This window comes from Coffea arabica, chromosome 7c (assembly GCF_036785885.1).
Source record: "Coffea arabica cultivar ET-39 chromosome 7c, Coffea Arabica ET-39 HiFi, whole genome shotgun sequence".
Lineage (NCBI taxonomy): Eukaryota > Viridiplantae > Streptophyta > Magnoliopsida > Gentianales > Rubiaceae > Coffea > Coffea arabica.
The window spans coordinates 4,787,581-4,805,281 of record NC_092322.1 but is presented as its reverse complement, the minus strand read 5'-3'; the positions used below and the strand labels follow the sequence as shown (position 1 = coordinate 4,805,281).

Below are 17,701 nucleotides of genomic sequence, written 5' to 3'. Positions count from 1 at the left end.
ATTTATTAAAGTACAAATATATTTATTTATAAATATTTAAATATATTTATTTATAAATATTAATAAATGTATTATAAATGCATAAATGTATATAAATATAAAAATTTATAATTTATAATTTATAATTTATACATTTATACATTTATATAATATTCATTTATAATTTATACATTTATAAATATATTTATATTATGTATTATATATAATATAATACATTTATATATTTTTATATAAATTTATTTATTTATAAATATTATAAATGTATAATTATATATTGTTATAAAAATATAAAAATTATAAATTATAAAAATACTCGAAAATATGTTTTAAAAATACATCTAAAAATAATGCATAAAACATCTACAGTAAAAGTTTTTTATATAATTTTTGAAAAACAACCCCAAAACACAACTAATCCAAACGGACTTGTATTTGAAAAACGAAATGCTACAGTGCTGTTTTTGAAAAAAAACCCAAAAAACAGCTAATCCAAACGGACCCTAGGATTTTCTGTCTAGGATTTAAAAGCATCCACGACTGCATTCACTGCAGCATGTGACGGGAAGTGGGAACTGCTGCATTTTTGGTGTAAGAGAAGCAGTTGTTTTGACCGAGTCCGAAAGGATGTCCGACCAATTCTCGTGGACAGAATCTTTCTTACTGCAAAAAGGTAACCCGAAACAAATTAAATAAATCATTAAGCTTAGGTGGATATCCAACATGTCATTCAAATTTATATCAGCTTATTAAGCTGATCTAACTTAACAAATTAAATAAATCATTTTTTTTGGTAATCAGAAACATGTCCGGACTCGAACTCTTAGGAACCGAGTTGACACATCAAACCGGAGGAGTGCGCCACCGCCCCATGCAGCGACCCTCTCACAAGGATGGTCTAGCAGTAAGCGGATTTTTAAGAACTCTTGTGGTCTTGGGTTCGAATTTTACCCTAAATTTGAACCCTTGTGACTTGCTTGAGGTTGCTGCGTGGGGCCGTGGCGCACTCCTCCTGTTCGGTGTGTTGGCTCGGATCTTAAGAATTCGAGTCGGGACATATTCTGGATTAAAAAAAAAAAAAAGAACCAAAGTTTCCTCTGCTGTGCGGGGGATCATTGACAGAACCTCTGCATGCAAAAACTAGGAAATGTCTTAGCTGACTGAACATTGGATTCCTAAAGCAAAGCAAAGAAATAAAGAGGGCAGTAGTAGCTTATACTATATTGCCTGTTTTTTTTTTCCCCTTCATTCTGTATATAAATATTTTGGCATTAAGAATTACTAGTTAGTGTGTTTGGATACAGCTTTATTTGTAAAAAAATTTTTTTGATTACATCACAAATACATTTTTTTAATTTTTTTTTTAAAATTTTTATAATCATTTTTTTTATCTCATATAAATTACATTGAAAAAATATATATATTATTTAAATATTATTTCAAATAATATCCTATTCAAACACACCCTGTTGAAAAATGTGTTGAAAGAAATAGAATATTGGTGCAAATTTTGTCGTAATGGTTTTTTTTTTTTTTTTAATGGATTTGTGGTGACATTGTGGGGGAGGGGAGGGGTTTGGATTTGGACTGTGGACTTCGAAACAAGGCATGTGAGGCTGAGGGAATGAATGAATATAGAGTGCGGACAAGAGAAAAGGGATGTGGTCACCAAATGTCCACCGGGGGAAGATTGTTCAATTTGATTGGACTGCTCAATCCAATATTATTTATATCCCCCAACCAACTTTTTCTTCTTACTGTTACTGTTAGGATTCCCTCGCTATCGCAACTCCGTGGCTCTGCAGGTTTCTCAAGACTCGCTTCTTGATCGTACTGTATAATTCTTGAACCAAGAAAGAAGGAATGAACTTTGGGACGATCAACATACAACTCCTCCTCTTCCAATTCGACACTCCCAGCAAACAAACGGAATATTGAAATGGATTAAAACAAAACAAAGGGGGGAAAAAAGTACCGGTTGTGGGGCTGTACTGGTTTTACCCCTAAATAAATAAATGCCCCTTCAAATTCAGAAGCCATGAGCGATGACTGCCGCTACACTTTAATCCCCATCAGCCCAAAATTTTTTATTTTTTAAAAAATAATTTCCTGCTAAAAGTTGTTTTTGGTGAAAGGTGTTCTCACTTTTAAAGGGAGCTTCTATTCATAAACCTTAAATATTACAAAGAACAGTTTCTACCATGAACCAAAAAAAAAAAAAAAAAAAAAAGATTTGGACCCCCAACCAAATATAAAAAGCTCGAGTAATTTAATTTTAGCCCATAAGTCATTTTGGGCGGTTCCCACACCAGAGGTAAGACCCTACATAACAAAAATTTGCAAGGAAAGTGAATGAATGCTAGGCACTTGCGACCCGGACCAGATTATATTCTCTGAGCTTTTAGGCTCACATTACTACTTTTATGTATATATATATATATATGTGTGATGGTGTCATTGGATCCATTAATCCCTCAAAGGGTTTGTTTGGATAGAGAATTATTAGCCAAAATTTATTTGTTTACATCATCGTTACAATTTTCAATGCACCTTTTTATCTTTTCAATTATCTTTTTATCTCATGTACATCATATCACAAAAAGTGCTACAGTAAAAATATTTCAAATAATTTACAATCCAAACAGAGCGCAATTCGAACTTAAAAGGTAATTATGGCTCAAAATCACATCAAAAGAAGCTAAGAGTCAAAACTCAAAAGATCATTTGACCAAAAAAGATCACTCACCGAGATCCAGTGAAGGCAGTTTTAAATGCTTGAAAAGCGGAACAGAAGGCCTATGTCACTATGATTTAGACCTCAACTATACTGTGTAACGAGTTTTAAAAAAAATCAATTAGGGGACGATGCAGATTATGTGGTCATGTGCGTTGCATGGTATAGTAACACAAAAGCCTACTCTTAAATGTGTCCAACATTTTATTTGATTGAATAGTGAATTATTTATCAAAATTTATTTTTGTGCATTTTAGTACATTTTTAATCACTTTTTTTTTTGGTTTATATACATTGAGTTTGTTTGGATAAGAGTTTATTTGAATGATTTATTTGAGATATTTACTGTAATATTTTTTGTGTTATGATATGTGTGAGATAAAAAAATGATTTGAAAGATAAAAAGGTGATTGGAATTTACTGTAGCATTTTTTTGATACCAAAGTGTTAAAATATTTTCTTTAAAAAATTATTTCAAATAACCTACTCTCCAAACATACTTAAAAAAAATATGAGACGGGAGGTACTAAGTAGTGTCAAAGGCGGAGACGATCAACTGTCAGCTCAAGGACAAGAAGTTTGATATTTCGTAAAAAGGGCCTCGAGTTATAATAACGTTTGATTCCGGATTAATCAGAATCCAACATGGTGGTCAGTGGCCACCGAATACGAAGGAGTTTGCACCCCCAAAAAAAAAAAAAAAAAATCAAAGGCCGAGAGAGAGAGGCAGGCGGATCAGTCGTTTTCTAAGTTTTACTTTCACTAAATTTGAGTAAAGCACTGGTATTGCATTTGAGAAAAACAAAAAGGGCGAGGGACAGCAAGAGTCTGGTGTGTCAGATTGGCGTGCCTAACACTGTAGATTCGTAGGGAGTGGGAGAAAGTGAGAGGCACTGGGGATGCCTTTCATCGCACGAAGCTAGAAAAGAAGCAACCCACTTTTCATTTACAGCTGAATTACCGTAAGAAATTGAAATATAGTACTGGTAGCATGAGTATTTATAAATATAAATATATATATTCTTCACTTTTGTGCAATATATTTATGTGGGTTCATTTCAGATTCGTGGGGGAAAAAGGAAGTGGTGGTGGGGGCTGTGGAGCTGACCCTAAAGAGATACTAGATGTGAGACTGTGCGGGTGGGAACAATCTGAGCTTGGCTTTTTGCGAAAACATGGTGTTGCTGTGGTGGCTGGCAAAGATTAGGGACAACTCATCTTTTTGATGGGTGGTTTTTTGTGTGTTTCTTCCCTGATCCTTTATGATAGTTATTAAGCTAAGCAACTCCATTGTGGTGGCTTCCTTCCTTCCTTTGTCCTCTCCTGTATTTTGTTATATTAGTCCACTCTTCAATCACTGCTCTTGTACTGTGTGTTTGGGATCTTTCGAGCCTTCAGAATTACTTTTTCCGTACGTAGCGGTTGCTGAATGATTGCATTGATGCGCATGGAAGCTTAACAGCTACAAAGGTGAGTTCTTGATTCCATTTAATCTTAAAAGCATTTATCTTTCTTTCTGCTATTCTGATCAGTCCATTTGTTTGATGGTCTGGGGATTGATTGTAATGTGCGATTTCATTGCAAAGATTAGATTTTTATGGCCTCGTGAACTGTTTTCTGCACTTGGGTTCTGTTTGGTTTCTTGCATATATTGGGCAATCGTGACCACACAAGGTGTCTTGGGGCAATACGCTTCTTTCTTGAACATCGTTTCTTACTTTGGATAAATTGCTGGTTTCCTTTTGGTCTGTTTTGGGAGTTTGGTTTCTGTGTCAGGTGATGTCACCACTCACTGGAGTGTCGATTTGATGCTTTGATTTGGTTAACTTTATCTTCATTCCCTACACCTTTGGAACATTTTTATTGGTTTTAGTGCGCTCTTGTTCATTTGTGTATGTATCCTTGCATGATCTTCCAAAACTAGTCGATACTAGTTGTCTACAATTTGATGGTCCTCCCAAACTCATACCATGTCTCTTTGCTGTGACAGGTCTTTTAACTTGGTCCATTGGTGTGAGCTGATCAACTAGTGGAGGAATGCGGATGCTGCTGGGGTCTGGTCTTTGAGAAGAGGTCCTGGAAATTATATAGTAGTAGTACGCTAGTGTTAGTAGTAAATTTGTGCTCCAGAGGGAGATATAGATAAACAAATTAGGGATAGGCGGTGGTGTCAGTGGTTTGCAAGTGGGGTTTTCCCTGATTTTGAGAGTCACAGTAAATTTGGCATTTGATGAAGTGAGACTGTTGGCTGTGTCTCCTGGGCAAGGCTTTGGTGCCCGACCTCCTTGGGCTCTGCTTCCGAGCAAGGAAACAAATTTTTCTTTGGGCGTTCTTCTCTTTCAACTTTCAAGAGTGCAATTTGTTTAACAATATAAACACAACCCTTCTCTTCTACACTCTCAGTTGCCTTGCCTTGGATTGTAAAAAATAAGTGGCAACACTAAGACACCTATCCACCACCCCTTTACATTTCATTGAACCACTGAAATGTGGAAACATTCAAGGGTTGGATACTCGGTTTAGTGGTTGCCCTTTTCTTCTTTTGCAGTCTGTTTTCCCTGCTTCTTTGTTGGGGTGCTCGAAGCGCAAACCCAGGGTTGCCTGTATTTGCTGGAGCAGCTGGAATTTGGACATTAAGTTTTCTCCGAGGAAAGATCCATTGCTGTCAACATGAAGTTTATGAAACTTGGCTCCAAGCCTGATCAGTTTCAGACTGATGGAGATAATATTAGGTCAGTTTGTGTTTTTGTGTTTGATTTGTTCTGCCTCTCTAGTCACCACTCTGTTCCCCCTTCCCCAACCCCCCCCCCCCACCCCAAAAAAAAAATTTGTTTGATTCCCCTCCACCTGCTCTTCCTGCTCTTAGTTCTTTTATATGAATCCATTTCTGTTTCTCTCTGTCATTTTGCCTCTTCTATAACTGTCATTTTGTCATTTTCCCTCTTCTGAATCCATTTCTGTTTCTCTGATGAACATTTTCCACTTCTATAACTGTTTGATTGGGTAAATTGTCTCAATACTTGAAAATTTAATTTAATTTTGAAGGAGAATGGCAGTAAAAAAAGGTTGAAGTTTTTCTTTTCTTCCGCACTCCATATCAAGTTAGTTTTCGGTGTGGGAACTTGATATGATAATACCAATTTGAGTTAATTGTTGTGTTCATATTTTATTAGCTTTCATAATCTTCCAGCATATTTGTTGGTTGAAAAGAGAGGCATCATCTATACTTTGTCGAGTTCTAATTAGGTTTTACCTCTCTTTGCGTCATAACACAATATCTGCTTAACATAAGTGTACTGTGGATAAAAGTCCAAATGTCACTGGAGGACAATGAAATTGTCTGGGTAAATAGAGAGTTGAAGGTTTCTCTGCTTGTAAGTTGTCGAATATTGTTTGCATTTTTTCACTTAACAAAAGGTGTATCGGTGCCATTTTTGACAATTGGCTGGTTGTAATGAAACAGTTTTATCTGGCAATGTTGCATGCTAGAATCTGCACTGAATGTGAGAGTTAGGCTAAGCCGCCAAAGTGTTGCTTAGCCACAATACCAAGAGACAGCTTTCTCTTTGTGAGGAGCAGCAGATCTTTGTCATTCTTTGTATTCCTTATTATAATTGGTGTTTCTCCTTAAGAGTCCTTTGCCGCTGAAGTGAGTTACAACCTTTCATACTGTCTATAATTTTTTGTAACATTTTCACTTAATTCCAAGAATAATAATAACAAATAAGTAAAATTTTTCTAAGATATAGCATTTGCTAGATTTGATTGATCTCAATACAAGCTTTTACCTAGAAGAACACCAAATTCTCATAATAAATTTAGCTTGGAAGTATTATTCATCACGTTCTTTCTGCTCATACATGTCTTCACACAGTTCCTTGGATTATAGGCATGGAGATACAATAGACTCGTTCATACATCAACTCTTCTGCAATTGAGTAGATTATGTCGTATGCAGATCTAGTCTGATTGTTCTAGTACTCAGTTCTAGATTATTTTTCCTCAATGTTTTCTACATTAATGAAAACTTTGTCATTAATAACTTAACGGAACCACTATATCTTCAGGTATGTCGCAACCGAATTAGCAACTGACATGGTCATTACTGTCGGGGAAGTGAAATTTTATCTCCACAAGGTACATATTGTTATATATTCTTTTAACAACTCTATCACTGCAACTCTAGATTTTCTAAGATTTACGTTGAGCCTGTCTTGCAAGTACAGGTTAGGCCGAAATGGTATTTGGCAGCATTAATTCATCTTCATGCATATGTGTTCTGACTGTAGAAACAAGAAAATTCAGAATTTCCGTTACTTCAACTAGCTTTAGTTCGTTGTGCGTTTGTCTTGGTTGCACAGCAGGGACAATTTCGAAATGACCTGGGAAATAAATGTTCTTCTCCATTAGTGAGTTGATTACCTCTCATATTTCAAGTGTTTGCACACATAGAAAGGGGTTTAACTCAGTAAACGACGTGCTGGATGATAAATTGTACTGCATATGCTCACAATTTTTTTGCAAAATATTCTTCTATGCAAGTACTAATGGTGATCCTATTCTGCAGTTTCCTCTTCTGTCAAAGAGCTCCCGGTTGCAGAAGCTGGCTGCTAATTCAAATGAGGAGAACAGTGATGATATTAACATAGATGATATACCTGGTGGACCTGCTGCCTTTGAGATCTGTGCAAAGTTTTGTTATGGCATGATAGTAACTCTTAATGCATATAACGTAGTTGCGGCACGTTGTGCTGCACAATATCTAGAAATGCATGAAACAGTCGAGAAAGGAAACCTCATTTACAAGATTGATGTCTTTCTGACCTCTAGCATTTTCCGTAGCTGGAAAGACTCTATAATTGTTCTTCAAACTACAAAATCTCTTAACCCCTGGTCAGAGGACTTGAAGATTGTTAGCCACTGCCTGGACTCCATAGCTTCTAAAGCTTCCATTGACGCTTCAAAGGTGGAATGGTCATACACCTACAATCGTAAAAAACTGCCTTCTGAAAATGGAAATGATACGCACTGGAATGGTGTGAGAAAACAGCAGTTGGTTCCCAAAGACTGGTGGGTAGAGGACCTCTGTGAGCTTCAAATTGATATGTACAAGAGGGTCATAACAACAATCAGATCCGAGGGAAGGGTATCTGCAGATGTAATTGGAGAAGCACTGAAAGCGTACATCTTAAGAAGGCTGCCAGGTTTCAGCAAGGGTCTGATACAAGAAGCCGATCTTGTCAAGTGTCATTATTTGGTCGATACCATCACATGGTTGGTGCCTAGAGAGAAAAACAGTGTCTCATGTAGTTTCTTGCTGAGATTGTTACAAGCATCTATTATATTGGAATGCGGAGAGAATGGAAGGAAGGAGCTGATGAAGAAGATTGGCCAGCAGCTTGAAGAGGCAACAGTGGCTGATCTTCTGATTCAAGCTCCATCTGGTGAAACCACACCATACAATGTTGAGTTAGTACGTGATCTAGTTGAACAGTTTCTCATCCAAGAACCAGATGGTCATAATGATTGTCCTGCAGATAATGAATTTAGGGAGATATCTCATGGAGATGTATCAGATGCATCTAGGGTCAGGGTGGCAAGGTTGGTTGATTGCTACCTTGCTGAAGCTGCGAGAGATTGCAGTCTGCCATTGTCAAAATTTGTTGAGCTTGCAGAAATGGTGTCTGGCTTCCCAAGACCAACCCATGATGGAATATACCGTGCTATTGATGTGTATCTCAAGGTTTGTTTCTGCAATCACATTCCCTTGTCTCTCTTTTTCGCCTGCTTCAAATTGAAAGTCAGCATCAGGAGTTTGGACTGCAATTTTTGATGTATATGGAAACAATCTAATGCTTGCGATTTCTAATGGTGATTACACTGTGACGCCATTTGGGTGGATTTTTCTTAACCGCTTACTTCTTTGCTTACAGGAGCACCCGGAGATCACCAAGAGTGAGAGAAAGAGAATTTGCAGACTGATGGACTGTAGAAAGCTGTCAGTTGATGCCAGTGCGCATGCAGTGCAAAATGAGCGACTACCGCTGAGAGTAGTTGTGCAGGTCCTATTCTTTGAGCAGGTAAGATCCACAACTTCGTCTGCTGGTGACAGCATTCCTGAGCTAGCAGGGTCCATCAAGGCTTTGCTCCCTGGTGGATCGCATGCAAGCTCTAGATCGGCAACTACCAACACAGAAGATGACTGGGATGCTGTGCCAACGGCCGAGGATCTCAAGGCTTTGAAAGGAGGACTAGCTAATATAAGGCTGAAGGAGGAGACAGAACATGGGAATGACAGCAATCTTGCAAAAATCAACTCTGAAAAAGTCGCAATGACCAAAGTAAAGGGTTTAATCATGTCAAAAAAGATTTTCTCTAAACTGTGGTCAAACAAAGAGAGACACAGCGAGAATAGCAGCTCGGATACGTCAGAAAGCCCTGCTTCATCGACTGCCGAGGAAACAAAGTCAACCCCTTCGAGAAGTAGGAGGCATTAATTTATTCATCTTGGTGGTCCATCAACCTGTAAAATGTAAATCGTATCATCAGTTTACCTAGAATGTTAGGAGCAATTACATTATGTAACCTGACTTGAAAGCAGCGGAGAAGGGAAGACGAATTCTGCTAGGCTTAGAAAGATGCTTTGCAGAAAGAGAGCTTGGGACTTTTTCAGGTGTCAGGCCTTGCCTTTCTGTACCAGTGGTGGTGAGATTTTGTTACCTCAGAAATGTCATTTCTTTCTCAGTTTCCTGGAGAGGCCGCATCGTTGGGCGTTCCCGGTGCCATAATGACATAATCCCTGCTTAGGATTTTTTTGACCCTGGTCTCCTGCATCTTGGAGGTGCCTTCTACTTCTACACTTCTACTTTAAAAAAAGGCCGCCATAAATTATGCTTGTGAAAATTACAAAATATTTATGGGCTAGATTTATACAAGATTCACTATTCCTACAAGAAACAAAATGTATTATTATAGCGGCCAACGGGTGTTGTGATTTAATAGGATTCAGTCAAAGTTAGATTGACTGGACTACAGACACAAATGCTAGTCGTGACTTACGAGCGTCGCCCATGATATACATTTGGGCTTAACTTCCTCTTCGGTCCTGCACCATTTAGTTCAGAGTTGTTGTCAGGCAGCTCAAATTGTGTGGATCGTGCACCGGTGTTAACAGTCTAATAATAACATGTCTAGCTTTTTGCGTTGTTGTTATGTGATTCAGGAGCTGCTTGTCAGGTATTCGGACGACAACCTTCCCCCAATGCTGCGCAGCCACCTTGCTCACCGTGAGCTTAGCAGCTACACCTTCATCTATAGTTGAGATCCCAGTACTTCGTTCCTACATTGCTGAGGTTAATGGCAATCGCTGTAATGGTCTTCATTTTCTGCAGAGGTTGTAGTTTTTACTTGATGGAAAATGGTTTGATCCCAACTTTCTTGTTAAGACTTCAAATGAATTGACAAGATCAAAGAAGATCAAAACTAGTGACAGAATTTGGACGACAAAAAGTGCTGTTTCATTGAGAAGGTTTTCTATTACTTCCGAAAAATGATTCTCATCCTGATGACCCCAAAAGCCAAAAAAGTCGGATTTCATGGAAGATCCCATATCAAATGCGTGAAGTATGTAATTCTCATTTCCCAAACTAATAGTAATCCATCGACTGCTAATTATCATCTGGGGGAAAAAACATGTCCCTAAGTGGAAGTTTACACTATAATATCATATAGTTCACGGGGTGAACAATCAACTTTTCTGCCTTGAGAGACCAAAAACAAAAAAAAAATGAGAAGGAACAAATGGTTCCTAAAAGATCTTCCCAGCAAGAGCTGCTATTATGTGCAGAGTGAGGCGTTAAAGCCTGTTTTTCAGGTGACCATGACGTGTTGGATGAGATTCCCGAACAGCACAAAGCCAATCCAAATCCCACTAGTACTGAAACTTGCACGCATCCACATGATTCAAAAGAAGAACAAAATGTGGGTAACTCCAAATTCCAATCTTCATATTCCTCCGATCTTTGATTCGAACTATGAAAAGCAGAGGCGAGGCGACCACTCCAAGTGGGCTTACTTCAACGATGGATTGTTCTATCCACGTAGATTTTTTTTCTTATCCAACTCTCACATCACGCAACCTCAATCAACGTGACATCAAACAAAGAACGAGAGATTTGGGCCTCATCCATTTGAGGTTATAGCTTCCAAGCACCACCATATGCCAAGCGTCCAGTGAGGAATTTAGGTCCCTCTTTCAATGCGAGTTCGGAGTTAAGAACTTCCTGCTCATGTATTCTTCAACGTAGGATTATTCTCAAGCAAGTGTAACAGTGTATGTACTCATCTAAATTTAGAGATAGTTTATAGTTACTTCTAGACTTTCAATGATCTGATTGGATCTATCCATGGTTCAAAGTCGTGGTCGCGGTCACGGTCGCGGCCCGGAACGTTCCACATCGGTCTCGGCATATCGGTCGCGATCTCGGTGAGACGCAAATTTTAAAGTATTTAATATTTTAAAAATTATTAATAATATAAAAAAAGTATGCTAAACAAAAATAATAAAAAATAGCAAAAGAATTGGTCGAGTCAATCCGTCACGGTGTAACTCAGCCGATTTCTCGTCTTGACTCGGAATAACTCGGAGTAACTCGTGTGACTCGGCCGAGTCAATCCGTCGCGGTGACGTCTCGGCCGATTTCTCGACGAGTTAAGTATCTCGGTATCGTTTCGTCACGATATCGTATCGGTAGGGGCCGAGACGGTGACGACTCGGCCGAGACTTCGAACCATGGATCTATCTCGTTCCATTCCTCTAATATAGGAGTGGCTGTAAATAGCTATCAGTGAAAAAAAAAAAAAACAGTAGTATATGAGTTCCAGCTTCCAAACACTTGAAAAACAAAGTACATTTGACAAACAAGTCGCGAATCTATAATCTTATCTTTTCTTTTAGGTATGCATATCACTCAAAGACTGAAAACAATTGGTTGAGCACAATCTTATTATTACCCGATGTTCTAAATCGCTGAGCGTAATTTGAGGCCTCATAAAAGCTTTGAAGTTAAAAAAAAAAAAAAAAAAAAAGGAGAGAACCAGAAAGTAAATACCCAAGTGCTCTAATAATGGCTGGAGAAGCCACCAAACTAATGATTAGGCCAATCAGTCTTCCAGGATCCACGGACAAAGTAGTAAATTAAGCATATTAAAAGCAAACTTCTGATCGAGTTTGATTCTTAATTTCCCTGCGAGTACCTAAACCACATCACTTTGAGGTCGTTCCAGTCAACGAAAGAAGAAGGGCTGGCTTTAGTCTTAGTCTCGAGTCATATTCTTAACTTTTTTTTCAGACAAGATTACTGGAGTCTTCTTCTAAAATATCTTCTTCTTTTTTTATTATTTTATTTTGTTGGAGGGGGAAAAAGCACGACGACAGTCAACCCTCTGACTCTAGTTTATGCGGGGGGTTGATTGCGAACAATTAGGCTTGGTTAGGCATGCACTACTCTCGACTTCTTCTTCTGTGTCATGACTCACGCCACGATGTAATTTTTTTTTTTCCGGCTCAATCGGACCACGATAAAGTAGTAAGAAGCTTTACAAGATAAGAATCAATTCGAGATAATTTATAATTCTTCTCGTCAAGAATGCACTTGATTGCTCAAACAGAAAGATAAAAATTTGGGCCGTACATTGTTTGTCTTTCTCAAGAAACCAAGTAGTGCCTTTGCTTGAGCTTTCCGAGTTCAATGCATCGAAGTTGCAAGGAAACATACCCTTCTGTCCATCCACTGGTCTGGACCAATGAACAATAAAAGTTATTCCATGAAGATGCATCGTTTTGTTTCTTTTTTCTCCTGTAGGATATAATAGAGTAAGTTTATAACCAAGAAACAAATGGAGATCCAAGAGAAGAGGGTCTTGATCTGATGATGGCTAAGATCGAGATTCCAAAAATTAGAGGTTTTAAGTTCTAATCCTTCCGCTCTCTCCCCCAACTAAGTAACACGTGAAATTATTAATGTTAACCACGCTCTCTTCTGAATCAAATGGTTGATTTTGAATTTAACTTTTTGTTTCAACTCAAACCTCGTCGACTTCACACCTTTATTCTTTCTTAAAAGCCAGGCAATGGGGGAAGTAGGTAGGACGGGGATTTTCATCCGTAAGAAAGGAAAATCTTCCATCTATGACTTTGACCTAGGCCGTTACATCAACATTCCGCTCCTAGTGTTATGAAAAGAAAAAGAATCCTTGATGACCTGCCCCGTCGACCATTGTGGATCATGTTTCATATGACCATCTTAAGCCCCCCGTGAAGCCTCCTAGTAAAGCACGAGCCACACTTGCCCAACCAAATCCAAAAGTTGCGAAAAAGAGAGAGATGAAAGCAGATGTTCCCATGACCGAATTTCTCGGTGTTTCTTTAACTTGTGTTGGCCGCCCAAAGAAACACTTTCGATCCACATTGACATTTATTGTAGTGTATGCATTATTTGCTGGTTTTCCAAAAAAAAAAAAAAATTTACTCTGCCTTTTTTTTTTTTTTCAGTTCCTCCAAGCATTGTATCATAAGCTTCTGCAAAAGACAGAACTCGAGTGCGTAAATAAATAAAAGATTGTGATTGCTGCATGCATGCATGTTTTATTTATTAATATTAGGACGACATTTTATTTTAGAGCAAGGAAGCATTTTCTGCTGGTCATCCTGGCGTAACAACAAACCTGCGGCTACTTGTGTTTGGAAAGGTGGAAAAGCCATGTACAATTTTGAGTTCCCCAAAAGAAAGAAACCTTCGAGGCATACATACAAGTTGACATTTGACCACAAAAAAAAAAAAAAAAAAAGAAGAAGAAACCTTCTAGGAGAGTAGCTACAATAATCCCTCTTCAAAATTGTGTCGATTTCTATGGCATTTCGTCCATCTCCATTCATAATTTCATGGGGGTCCCTGCACGTTGCATTTTGCATCATTAAGTGTACCATTTTTTTTAGCTTTTTATCATTTGTCTCCTTCGCATTGTTTCTGTCACCCGAAGAAATGCGGCTAAGTGATTAAAAAAAAAAAAAAAAAAAAAAGGGGACAGCGAACTAAAGATTTGCGCACTCACGTCTCTAAAACTTCCAAATTTTCACGTGGCTTGTGATGTGTTACTGGTAAATTTTGCAACTGTCGTACCGTTGTTGGATATATTTCTTTTTTAACCAAAAAGAAAAAAAAGGCACGAGAATAATTAGAAAGGGAGAGGATGCTTGAAAACAAAACTAGGCTCCGTTTGGCCGGAAGAGGATCTAAAAAGCCACATCCATTTACAAAAAGGAAAAAGGCTTTGGATTGAGGGATGTGCGCTTCACAACCCAAGATAAACAGAGACCGAATTTTGATCATCCACATCTTCTAATCTATTTTTTCTCTTCACCAGCTTTTCCCCGGGCCCCCCCCCCTCGCCCAACAACCCCCTTCTTCTTTTTCTCTCCTCTGCAAAACCTGCCGGCACCATTAGAAACTCCTCCTCCTCCTCCTCTAGCGGCCAAAAGTTTCAAGTTAACCCCAAAATAAAATTTAAAAAAAAAAATGAAAAAAGAAACTACGTAAGAAGGGAGTTAGATTCTTTGTTTTGTCCTGGTGAGGACCTGCCTAGACGTTAGAACTCTCTGGGATCAACGAATATGGACAAACCAGGAGGACATTTGGTCCAGTCGCCCACTGACCCGTCACTGTAGTCCTCCCCTAAACGTTTTATGCACCATAGATCCTCGGCGCAAGATAGACTCTTCCAGTGAGGGATTCCTAACTTGAGCGGTTCTCGACCGGCCACCTCCGTCGCCACCACCCCGCAACCGCACTCTTTAGCCAGGTTATGCGCGAACCCACACAGTGCCTTCATGAATTTCACCGAAAGTGGGCCCTCCCCGCCTAGCCCATACAAGAAGTGAAGCCCAAATGGGCGGAAAACTTCGGGCACCGAAGGTATCCGCAGCCAAGGAAAAGCCCTGTCCACCAACCGGGTTGTCCTGGCCAGACCCGTTCTCAGGGCCGACGCTCCGCGGACCTCCAGCTTGAACACGTCGCTACAGTTCCACACGCTGAGCACGGCCCACGACTCGGGCGGGCTCGCTAGGAACTCATCCATACCCGGCCATGACTCAGCCGAGTAGGCGCCCCTCGGGACCGCTAGATAAGTGCCCAGATTGAGCCTGTTGTTGAGAATGGAGTCAATGTCGCGAGGGAAGAACTCGGTGGTGGAGAATCGGCTGCGGTAGAGGGCTTCGGCGTCGGAGGAAGTGAGTTTGACGACTGTAACTCGTCGGGTGAGTCGAACGCGGTGTTCAAACACAGGTTGGACCAGGATCGCCGGGGTACGGAACTTGGAGTAACCGCATTTGTGGGTGAAGAGCTGAATGGAGGCCTTGTTGTCACTCTCAGTAGCCATGTACGAATATTCAGCACCATTTTCACGGAACCACTCCTCCATTTTACACACCAGCTTCATCCCAATTCCCATCCTCCTGCAAACCGTCAACAAATTGCTGTTTATTTTTTATTGTTGTGTTACGTAACTTCACGTTTGAACAAATATATTACTATTACATGCATCATCAGGCCGAAATTAATACTTAAAAAAGTAACCATCCAACTACAACAATAATGATGATGATTAAATATCCACACCCAAAAAAAAAAACCCCACCTCTCTCTCCACGCTCACAAAAACCCCTCCCCTTTTTTTTTTGTGGTTTGGTTTGGGTTTTTTTTTTTTTTTTTTTCTTTGTTGGGAGGAAATGGTGGGGGTATTTGCAAATTTCCCATTTTTGGCAAAGTTGTGATCATTGATGATGTGTCTTTCGTAACTGTTTTATTACTTTGGTGGCTCCCAAAAAAATAAAAGAAAAAAGAACTATTAAAATAGATAATAAATACTACTACACTGGATTTTAAATTAAGAAGAAGGAAAAGGAAAAAAAAAAAGAAAAGAACAGATGGTGAAAATGAAATTAGAAGAAGGCAAAGGGAATGAGAAGGATACCGATGGGAAGGAGAGACGCGAAGGCCTAAGACGTAGGCAAGTTTGGTGTAGATGGGAAGGAAGGGATTTGTAGGACGACGATCCTTGTTGCCGTTTGAAATTCTGGAGAATTTCTTTCCGCACGTAACGGTTTTGATGCAGCCCCTTATCATTCCCACTATTTCTCTCCTCACTTGACTTTCTTCTTTACTGGCCACCACCACTAGCTCAGCCACCTGAAACATCGTAATCCCTTTTAACCTTCGAGCCCAAAAATAAAAATATAATAAAACAATAAAAATAAAAGCGGAGAGACAACGTTAAGGCACATAGCAGCTGTAGCATAACGATACACGGCTAACCCGCAATCATTAGTTTAGAAAACGGTTATCAATAGGATGATGACCCCAAAAAAAAAGTTGATAGAATAAATTGCAATGCACCATGTAAACTTTTTTTTCCCTTCTCTCCGAGAAAGCTGATCAAAGACATTTTATTATTGATTGAATAAATTACTTCTGAAAGCAAATCGATATTGACGAAATTTCAAGAGTAGGGAGTACACTAGTACACACTACACAAATATGGATAGGACTTAGGAGAACATGGAAGATGTACGAGGAGGCAGTAGCCTTGATTACAGCAAGGATATCGTACCAGCATGAGATAGGCAGGTGAGTTACGGACCCTGCAAATAGGGTCACCCATAAGATCAGTGAAGAGGGACATCTCTCCACTTGGCCCAACTTCACACCTCCCCTCTAGTTCCACCGCCGCACTAGAATCCCTTTTTGCATCGAACTCCCTCACCACCACCACTGCCACCACTTCTTCCATGTCCACTACCATTTCTCTCAATCCTATTTCAACCTTTAAATGATCGCTGAACACAGCCCTGCGTTTATGTACACTTGTCCTGATAATAATACGACGTGTGTCTGAAGAAAGGGAAGAAGAAGGCAAATAGGATTATATATCTTTATATATATATGTATATATATATATATATATTTGCAGGGAGAAACAAGAACCAAAATCAGTAACCAAATAAAGGACGAGGTTTCTTCTTCTTCTTCTTCTTCTAAGAGGCTACCAGTTGACTAGTTCTAGTAGTAGTAGTAGTAGCAGTGAGGAGGGAATAGTACTAGTAGCAAGAACAAGAAGAAACTGATGATTTCCATTTAAGAGGCTCGAAAGTAGTGGCCTTTATATGGCCGAAATGGTGGCCTTTTTATACCTGATTTTGGGGGCCTCTTTTGCCTCTTCCCACTACCTCTCTCTTACTACAAGGAATAGGGATAGGGAGGGGAGATCCCCCCAATGCCTCCTTTGTTTTTTTTTTTTTGCTATTTTCCCCTCCCCGTTATGGCCGTCCCTCTCAAATAGGAGCCTCCGGTCTTAGGAGTACTAATCCTTCCCTGTACTCGTAAATTATATAATCTTGTTTTTCTTTTTTATTTATTTTTAATTATAGTTCACTTTTCAATTAAAAAATATAATTAACTTTTAATTTTTTTACCCGTAAATATTTAATATAGTCAACTTTTTCAAAATGTACTAACATATCAAAAGCCAAACTTTTTTAACTTGTGGTTGAAAATTTGAAATGAGAATTGATTCTTAATTTAACTTTTCAACAATAATTACTTTGATTTGTGCCTTTAATGGTGCAACTCTCTATCAGTCTTGTTGCTATAATTAATGTAAAAAAAATAATTAGTTATACTCCTAATATTAATTTAAGAGTATTTTAGGGAAATAGTTTATTAGATTTACTAACAGGTGTGCACTCATTAATTAATGAATAAAGTTACCATTATTGATGTATTTTAGCATTTAATTTTTAAAAACTTCTCTTAAGGAAATAATATTGCAAATGACAAAAAAATCCATTTCAAATAAACCAACAAAGGTCGAGGGAAAGTTTGAATATTTGTACTTCAATGTCACCTCTTTTTATTC

The 17,701-nt window shown here is 38.7% G+C and overlaps 2 protein-coding genes across 4 annotated transcripts; one reads left to right on the top strand and one right to left on the bottom strand.

The window, feature by feature from the left end:
* Positions 1–3,378: 3,378 nt before the first annotated feature.
* On the top strand, positions 3,379–9,549 carry LOC113698802 (phototropic-responsive NPH3 family protein NPY5). Of its 3 annotated transcripts, XM_027218750.2 has the most exons (7): positions 3,379–3,693; positions 3,794–4,201; positions 4,722–4,804; positions 5,280–5,463; positions 6,799–6,868; positions 7,299–8,474; positions 8,665–9,549. In XM_027218750.2, exons 4-7 carry the CDS (start codon positions 5,402–5,404, stop codon positions 9,226–9,228), a joined length of 1,872 nt encoding a protein of 623 aa, XP_027074551.2. In that variant the 5' UTR covers positions 3,379–3,693; positions 3,794–4,201; positions 4,722–4,804; positions 5,280–5,401; the 3' UTR covers positions 9,229–9,549. The 3 variants fall into 3 exon arrangements, with proteins under 3 accessions (XP_027074551.2, XP_027074550.2, XP_071913398.1); XM_027218749.2 differs by having other exon boundaries at positions 4,722–5,463; XM_072057297.1 differs by lacking the exon at positions 6,799–6,868 and having other exon boundaries at positions 3,381–3,693; positions 4,722–5,463.
* A 4,617-nt stretch (positions 9,550–14,166) lies between these two features.
* Positions 14,167–17,041, bottom strand: LOC113698675 (probable N-acetyltransferase HLS1). The gene is made up of 3 exons (XM_027218567.2): positions 16,397–17,041; positions 15,761–15,975; positions 14,167–15,242 (listed from the first exon to the last, which is right to left on the bottom strand). Exons 1-3 carry the CDS (start codon positions 16,586–16,588, stop codon positions 14,378–14,380), a joined length of 1,272 nt encoding a protein of 423 aa, XP_027074368.1. The 5' UTR covers positions 16,589–17,041; the 3' UTR covers positions 14,167–14,377.
* Between the last annotated feature and the right edge of the window lie 660 nt (positions 17,042–17,701).

Excerpts from the sequence above, each read along its gene's own strand:
- LOC113698675 (XM_027218567.2), bottom strand. The coding sequence starts at position 16,588 with ATGGTAGTGGACATGGAAGAAGTGGTGGCAGTGGTGGTGGTGAGGGAG. Across the intron at positions 15,976-16,396 it reads CACCTGCCTATCTCATGCTG|GTGGCTGAGCTAGTGGTGGT; the intron begins GTACGATATCCT and ends ACGATGTTTCAG. Across the intron at positions 15,243-15,760 it reads CGCGTCTCTCCTTCCCATCG|GAGGATGGGAATTGGGATGA; the intron begins GTATCCTTCTCA and ends GACGGTTTGCAG.
- LOC113698802 (XM_027218750.2), top strand. The coding sequence starts at position 5,402 with ATGAAGTTTATGAAACTTGGCTCCAAGCCTGATCAGTTTCAGACTGAT. Across the intron at positions 6,869-7,298 it reads TGAAATTTTATCTCCACAAG|TTTCCTCTTCTGTCAAAGAG; the intron begins GTACATATTGTT and ends CCTATTCTGCAG. Across the intron at positions 8,475-8,664 it reads CTATTGATGTGTATCTCAAG|GAGCACCCGGAGATCACCAA; the intron begins GTTTGTTTCTGC and ends CTTTGCTTACAG.